Source organism: Nansenia antarctica (genome assembly GCF_963989245.1).
Source record: "Nansenia antarctica genome assembly, chromosome: 3".
NCBI lineage: Eukaryota > Metazoa > Chordata > Actinopteri > Argentiniformes > Microstomatidae > Nansenia > Nansenia antarctica.
In genome coordinates this window covers 6,829,563-6,838,138 of record NC_137688.1, presented here as the reverse complement: position 1 = coordinate 6,838,138, position 8,576 = coordinate 6,829,563, and the positions used below count along the sequence as shown (strand labels likewise).

At 50.5% G+C, this 8,576-nt stretch overlaps 1 protein-coding gene across 4 annotated transcripts in view; it reads left to right on the top strand.

The window, feature by feature from the left end:
- Positions 1-703: 703 nt before the first annotated feature.
- LOC308153517 (ankyrin repeat and KH domain-containing protein 1-like) overlaps positions 704-8,576 on the top strand; it is a gene marked incomplete at its 5' end in the record, with an annotated part of 45,244 nt that continues 37,371 nt past the window's right edge. For all 4 annotated transcript variants that reach the window (XM_080526684.1, XM_080526682.1, XM_080526683.1 and 1 more), the window contains 2 exons: positions 704-1,021; positions 6,687-6,840. In XM_080526684.1, coding sequence (XP_080382810.1) covers positions 704-1,021; positions 6,687-6,840 — 472 coding nt within the window. The remainder of the gene's footprint in view (positions 1,022-6,686; positions 6,841-8,576) is intronic.

Sequence of the window (8,576 nt, the reverse complement as noted above, 5' to 3'; positions counted from 1 at the left end):
CCTCTCCTTGGTATAGGCCTACTATTATCTTTATGTATGAAAATTACTTTCTTATTCAACATTATATAAATAATTAATTATAATATTTTTTGGGTGTTTTTTGGTTTTGTTAAATGCATTCAACTCCCACTACTCAGAACCCCATTTCATGTCTCTTTTCCCTAGGCTTTTCAGTTCACATTTGACATACATGACAGTCCAAATGACCACATGTCTATCATGTTGTCATCCTAACGCCAGTGACAGTAAATGCATTATTATATGCCAGTAATAACCAATTTACTTGGAAAATAACCACACCAGTAAAGGCAACCAGCTCGGTCTTGACGGTCTGGTCTTCCGAGCCTCGTGATATTGGTAAACCTAACATTACGTCGCGATCTTTCATTCGACAGGCACCGGTACGCACCAATCGATAGCAGACGTTTTTTACGCCCAGCCAATGGCGTTCTCAGTAGGGGGCGGGGCTACCGAGGAACAGTGCGTAGTGAGGTTAGGTTGTTAGAAAGTTAATGGCTGTGTGGGGGGAAGAGAAGATCCTCCTCAACCATCGCTGCTTCTGCTTCGGGAGACTTTCACATTCTGAGGATTCCCTGAAGTAAAAAAAACACCCAACAAGACAGTTACAGAGGGAGGGGGGCGTTTAAATAAGTCATAAATAAGTTCGCTCAATATACGAATTGGAAGTGGAAGATTAATAGTAATGCAGGATGCAGTAGCCGGGACAGCAATGTTGACCGATGGCTTCGAGGAGGAGATGGACTCGGTGACTCCTCGCTGCTCCCCGGCGGCGCTAGGAGGAGGGATGATGGGGGTAGTAGGAGCACCGGGAGTCGTTGGGGGACTTGTCGGGGGCATAGGGGGGAAGAAAGTGCGTTTGTTCGGCGAGCCTGGCGGTGGCAGTGGGCCTCCTCCTCCTCCTCCTCCCGCAGACAGACTGGACTTCACACTGGCAGCAGCCGCCGTTTCTTCTGCGGGAAAGCGAAGCGACGAAAGCGACGAGGACACCGAGGTCTCAGAGGTAGCTAGCCCCAACCAGCTAACATTCCTCCCAAACTGGGAGTACACTCCCAGGCCTAACCCTGAAATTATGTGGAAAAACAACCCCCCGATCCACTCTGAACGTGTGATTTCAGACGTTAACGTGTGTCTAAACGTCTGATTTCAGACGGGGGGTTGTCAGATTATGAGGGAGATTTATTCATTTAGCGAGACACGGACAATTTGTCCCAGAGAAATTCATCCCCGGTGAAATGTGTTTATTTATGCGGCGTTGACTTGAGAGGGCTGTGTGTTGAGAGGCCTAGTGGCATCGTCAGAGCTAGCTTAGCCTCGGAGGGGATGCGTTCGTCAATTCGCTCCGAGAGCGCCGGAGCAGCACGCTGGGTCCCACGTCATAAAGGGACCGTGTGATTTGATTGGGCGAGAGGCGTTCCGTGAGTGCTGGTTTAGATTTCCAGAGCGTGTTTACGAACGTCTCGCAGCGTACACACACATATCTCAACTTCGCAGCTACCCCTGAAACCCGTGGAAGGAAAAACACGTCTTTTTCGCTAAGTCAAGTACAAACACAAGACTGACACGTTTCTCACGGTGGTGTGGGTTAAGCTCAGCAAGCTAACATTTCCAATCGTGGATGGTGCAATTACGTCACCTTTTTTGTAAATTATGTAAATTAAAACCCCACACACAGTCACTGTCCTTCAACTTCAAACGCACACGTTTTTGATGGCCATCCTGGTTTATGAGCTGGATCAAGCTTGTCATAACACACGAATGCACCAGTGGTTTCTGATCTTCAAACTTCACGAAGAAGCTTCACAGCTTAAACCAGCCACCCCATATGAACTTGTTTGTTTTGCATTGTCACACATTTTGATGGCAGCTCCCCTGCCCTTGCTGAGAAGTGGCCAACTTTCCATGTGGCACCACACAGCAGGGGGGCAGGTGTGCTGATGACCTGGACCAGTCCTGTGTCATTCATCTGCGTTGACAATAACAAAAGAAACTGGTTCCACCTTTAATCCAACCTAAGTGTTGCACCCAAACGGGTGACAATGTTTGCCAACCGTTCGCCTGTCAAGTAACTAACATGTTAGGTGAAGGTGTCACCTTTAAAACGTGTACTGACTGACACCTGCCTTGAAACAGTCTGAGATGGACATCCCCCGTCAGACTTTGTGCCTGCTCGCACACACACACACACACACACACACACACACACACACACACACACACACACACACACACACACACACACACACACACACACTTGACACCCTCAGAGCATTGCCTGTCCAGAGCATGTTTTGTCTGGTGTCTGGTCTATGGTGCTATGCCTTTTCCACCCTAGCTATTTATGTGATGAGGTTCTCATAACCTCATCTGACGGTGTCAGTCTGCACTGTGAAAGCGTGCTTTGTAGCCAGACGTGTTTGAACCGGTCCTCTTGTTATGGTGCGATGAATTGAACTTCTGATGGAACATTTCTCCTCCATCCATTTTAATGTGAAACATGTTCAATTCACAAATCGATGACAGATTCCTCTGCCTTGTTATGTGGGTGTTGATACACGTGCACCTGCAGAAGCCACTTTCACATGTCATGGCTTGATTTACGCCTGGTAGATTGGCAACTGATTCACACCTGTTGAGGCACCTGATATTTCAGTATTGCACTAGGAAAACAATAGTCGCAAAACAGCTGGTGGAGGGGGTCGAGTAGGGGCACATCCTGATCAGGTGAATGTTATCGCATGACCACCAATCTAAGCAGGCAGGTTATCATGTCACTGTGTTACCAGATGTCAGATGCCCAGCAGAATAACATGCAGTCGTCTGTGTTATTTATCTGAACATTATTTATAGGAATTAGATTGAGGCTGATTGCATTCGTATGACATGTCTCATGTTTGCTGGCCTACTGAAAGAGCACGGAGAAAAAAATCTTCCCTGAAAGGACTTGTTGTGAGAGATTACCCCAGTGGAGAGCTCACTGCTCTGGGCAGTAGCTAAAATCTGAGCTCCAGGATTAAGCAGATGCCTTTCTAGGCCCTTCCAGCTCTCCGGGATGCAAACAGTCTGGGAACTGTAGTTCATTAATGGGGAGTGCTGATGTCCATTGTTGTTTAGAAAAGCCCTCTCAGGACTACATCCCCCAGGGGTCATTGTGCTCCGCATTCCAACCATATAGCTACATTCCTCCACATTGCCAAGTGCCGTCTCCCACAAGTGTTGCTTACTGGTCCCCGTCTCAGTGAAAGGCCTACAGCTGAGAGCAGAAATTAGATTCAGAGGTTGAGTCATCTCTCTTTAGGGCTATGTAAGCCGTATAGCAGTCATTATAAAACCTGATCCGGTAAGATCACTTGACATGCTATGGGCTACCATAATGTTACATTAAATTGGCCCCTGTTCTGGTTTAGTAACTAACGTGTATTCACATGCTGTTACACAGTGCAATAGTCATTGTTTTTGCAACTGCATGTAATAGATCTGAGCAGTTTGTGTTCTGTCTCACAATTGTTATTATGACATTGTCAGTTATTAATAGGCCTACGTTGTCTTCAATTTCAGTTTCCCAGTAATTGGGGATTATTACTCAAATGTTGTCCTCCTGGATTAGGCCTAGGGTCTTGAGTTGGCCCAAACATGCAGAGCAGTGTGCGCTGTACACGTAGAGTTGGGACACCTCGGGAGTTGTGTTGTTTAGGAGACACAAGCCACTGCCTCTCAGGCCCTGACCTTGGGCTGCAGTCCCCAGGGCAGAGCTGCACGAGAGGACCCGAGCTGTATCTGCTGAATGTGCTGCATGCTGTTTTCCCTCTGCTGATCTGTGTTATCGGGTCATATGTGGACACCAGGGCGCCAATACCTTATTCCCCTGGTGTGCTCCTTTGCCCTATACACTCCCATAGAAGAAATGTGGACTGACGGATGGGATTTTTAATCAAGCCGTATACAGTACCTCTACCTCTCCGTGATTGCTTGGCTACTGTCCAAAAGACCTTCTGGTTGGCTTGCGTTCGTCATATGTCCTGAAAATGTGTTACGATATGAATGCAGAACACTTGTTTCTGTAGTAAACGCCATATGTAGCCTTTGGGGCAACACACCGAGACTCATGCTTGTGTGTTGAAATAACACGCAACGCTCGATATCAGTGAACCTTTCCTGCTCCGAAGTCACACACAGGTGTCATCACCGGGGCTTGTCTTTTATTTAGTGTCAAACTCGTAGTAACGTACTGTACTACTTAGCTTATCAACAGGCGACGGATTCAGACCGGAAAAACCAGCCCTTTTTACGATTCTCATCCGAACGCGGGAGGGCTTGGCTTACAATGGGAGGATATGCAGACTGGTGGCTGCTGACGCTTTGAAGTAAGATGATCCATAGGAGCCATTCATCTGTTCTGGGCCGAGCCAGCGCTGGTCCCACTTCCGCCATTTATCTCCAAAATGGACATTATTGAAAGTAGGCCGCGATTTTATTTATGATCGACACCACCACCACACAATACAGATGCGTTTTTGTTCCCTTCACAAATAATACCGTACTCCTTAGCGATGTGATCTATTCTGAGCCTCCCCCTGTCAGATGTGTCGTATGGGAGATGAGGGGGGGAGACAGGATCAGGAGAAGTAGCGCAGGCAGCTGAAACCATGGCTTAAACCCCTCACGTCAAAAACAATAAAGATGTCTGGGGGGAAAAAAGAACAAATATGGAACCACACCCTCCTCCTCTCCGTTTTGTCTGGTGTGGATGAATCGGTTGCCTCCTTTTCCAAGTAGGATAGTGTTGCCTGCAGACACTGATCTAATGTCAGGTCAGTTTAGAGTTTTTTCCCACTGCGGTTTACGGATCCAATTAGAGGAGGCGAAGCGGGTCCTGCTGACTTAAGAGCTGTTTCTCCAACCGCCTGCTTTTCTTCTCGTCAGATGCATTATCTAGCCCGTGGCTAGCTAGGCCAGTAGCTGTTAACATGTTGCCGAATTGTCATCTCCAGTTTGTTTTCCCCACAGGATTTCGTGAGACTTGGCGGGTGGACCTCGAACCCTCTGACGGCGTCCGTTAACGGGTGGGGGGGCGGGGGGGGGGCTGCTAGCGGAGAATGTTTTTCGTCGCCCGCGTGTAAAAATATATTTCCGGTTCGTTATGAGACAACTATGGCGGCGGGAGACAAATTAGACTATGGCGGGCAGCCACAGTTGAGGTAATTAATGGAAAACAACACTGCATCTGACGTCGCTTAGATTCACCACGTTTTTTTTTTTTTTGGGAACTGCAACCTTGCAAACAGTTCTTGTGTGGGCTCACATCTGTTCATGAAACCGTGGTTGAGGGTTGGCTTGTTGACGTGTTAAACGGGGGTACTGGACCATGTCAGTCTGCAAGACTCGTGGACGCTTTTCACACAGGCAGGAAGCTTTAGGACAACAGAACCTGCAACAGAACAGAACCGGTTTCGGACTTTGGAGGTGACTGTAGATGGTGTTTAAAAAAAGGAAGATCAACAGCTCTCAAAAAAAACGTGTTAATTATTTCCACTCTGCCCGCTCACCTGCCTGTCTGTCTGCCTGTCTGTCTGCCTGTCTGTGTCTGTCTGTCTGTCTGCCTGTCTGTGTCTGTCTGTCTGCCTGTCTGTGTCTGTGACTGTCTGCCTGTGTCTGTCTGCCTGTCTGTCTGTCTGTCTGTGTCTGTCTGCCTGCCTGTCTGTGTCTGTCTGCCTGTCTGTGTGCCTGTCTGTGCCTGTCTGTGTCTGCCTGTCTGTGTCTGTCTGTCTGCCTGTCTGTGTCTGTGACTGTCTGCCTGTGTCTGTCTGCCTGTCTGTCTGCCTGTCTGTGTCTGTCTGCCTGCCTGTGTCTGTCTGCCTGTCTGTGTCTCTCTGCCTGTCTGTCTCTCCCTGTCTGTGTCTGTCTGTCTGCCTGTCTGTCTGTCTCTCCCTGTCTGTGTCTGCCTGTCTGTCTGCCTGTCTGTCTCTCCCTGTCTGTGTCTGTCTGTCTGCCTGTCTGTGACTGTCTGCCTGTGTCTGTCTGTCTGCCTGTCTGTGTTTGTCTGTCTGTCTGCCTGTCTGTGTCTGCCTGTCTGTGTCTGTCTGCCTGTCTGTCTGCCTGTCTGCCTGTCTGCCTGTCTGTCTGCCTGTCTGTGTCTGTCTGCCTGTCTGACTGTGTCTGCCTGTCTGTGTCTGTCTGCCTGTCTGTCTGCCTATCTGTGTCTGTCTGCCTGTCTGTGTCTGTCTGCCTGTCTGTCAGCCTCTCTGTGTCTGTCTGCCTGTCTGTGTTTGTCTGTCTGCCTGTCTGTGTCTGTCTGCCTGTCTGTGTCTGTCTGCCTGTCTGTCTGTGTCTGTCTGCCTGTCTGCCTGTCTGCCTGTCTGTCTGTCTGTGTCTGTCTGCCTGTCTGTGTCTGTCTGTCTGCCTGTCAAAAATGTCTTGTTATGAAACCGGGGGCTATTTGCTCGTCTCTACGCTTACTTAGTTTCACAATCTCTCTCTCACCCTCCCACCCTCTTTCTTTCTCTCTTACCCTCCCATCCTCTCTCTCTTTCACCTCTCTCTCTCACCCTCCCACCCTCTCTCTCACCCTCCCACCTCCCTCCCTCCCACCGTCTCTCTCTCTCTCTCTCTCTCTCTCTCTCTCTCTCTCTCTCTCTCTCTCTCTCTCTCTCTCTCTCTCTCTCTCTCAGGTGGAGTCGTTCATCTTGGACCAGGAGGACCTGGAGAACCCCATCATGAAGACGGCGTCGGAGCTCCTGTTATCCAGCGCCACAGACGGAGTGGACCTCAGAACCGTGGACCCAGAGACACAGGCCCGCCTGGAGGCGCTGCTGGAGGCCGCAGGTACGACCCAGAACCCACCTCACCTCACCCGGACCTGACCCGGTCCTTTACTCACCTACAGGACCCTAACCAGAACCAGTACCCTACCTAACCCACCCAACCCACTCAGACTGGTTCCGATCCAAACCAAGGATCTCCCCACCAAGGCCCGTTATGTTATGTGACCCAATTCAGCTTTGACTTTATATGACTTCATCCATTTTGCCCCCACATAACCCCCCACTGACCCCCCTACTCTGCCCACCTGACCCTGTCTGACCCCCCTACTCTACCCACCTGACCCTGTCTGACCCCCCCCTGCCCCACCTCACCTCCTAGCCCCCCCCCCTCCTGCTCCACCTGTTCCAACGTGAGGCTTAAGTTCCTCTGGTTGTGAGAGTGACAGTGTGACAGTGAGAGATTAGTCCTGCAGGTGTCTGCCTGTGTGTCCTGAGCTGCCCCGGCTGTGTGGATGTGACCGGGCAGATTAACACCCTGCCTGTGTGGGCCTCCACTCTGCCTGTCTGGGAATCTACTGGGCCTCTCTGGACCTCTACCCTGCCTGTGTGGGCCTCCACCCTGCCTCTCTGGGCCTCTACCCTGCCTGTCTGGGCCTCTACTGGGCCTCTCTAGGCCTCTACCCTGCCTCTCTAGGCCTCTACCCTGCCTCTCTGGGCCTCTACCCTGCCTCTCTAGGCCTCTACCCTGCCTCTCTAGGCCTCTACCCTGCCTCTCTAGGCCTCTACCCTGCCTGTCTGGGGCTCTACCCTGCCTGTCTGGGCCTCCACCCTGCCTCTCTGGGCCTCCACCCTGCCTCTCTGGGCTTCTACTCTGCCTCTCTGGGCCTCTACCCTGCCTCTCTGGGCCTCCACCCTGCCTGTCTGGGCCTCTACCATACCTGTCTGGACCTCTACCCTGCCAGCGCGCGCACAGAGACGTGTTGGAAGCCTGGAGCCCAATCACAGCTCCCTTTGACCCAGTGGGCAGATTCCGATTCTGAAAACATTCTGTTCCCCACTCTTGGGCAATCGTCAAGGGAGAGCTAACTCCCATGGTGTCTCTGCCTATGTAACGCTACAACCTAGGCCTCCACAAGTCTGCATGGGGGACAAGGGGACCTCAGGTTGGTTTGGGTTTTGGCTCTGGTTGGTGATGGATACTAGGCCCAGCCTAGGCCTGTGTCCAGGCCGACGTGTCGGAGTGACACAGCTAGAAAGACGTGTTCATGTTTGTCACGTTCGTGTTTGTGGTGTCAATAGGCCGCCTGCACGGCGCTGTGTTGTCTTTGTTGTGCTGTAGAGTGTCGAGGTGTTCCGTGTCGTAGTGTAAGAGCAGGTGCTTATGGGTAAACACTCCTTCCCCCCCCCCCCCCCACATCTGCACAGTGTGTGTGGGGTAGTGTCGGCAGGCACGGTGGAGGGTGATTCCTCTAGGCCTATTATGTTTCTGTGTGTAGGTTACAGTATTACTGTATGAAAATCCATGCTTGGTCAGATAGTTTTGGTTTCATCATGTACCATCCAGAGAAATAGTAGTGAATTGAGAGAAGACACTTAAAAGGAAAGGCCACTTTTCAAAAAAGCTTCCAAATTCATAAATGAACCCTCCATCTAAAGGTTTCCTGGGAGGTAATTGCACTTCTGGGGGGTGCTGAAGCTGTTAGTTGTAAACCCAGAGGGCCTTGATCAGAGATGAAGCAGAATTTGACTCAAACTTGGAGTAAAATTCCTCTTTTCGCTAGCCTATTCAGCAAGAGC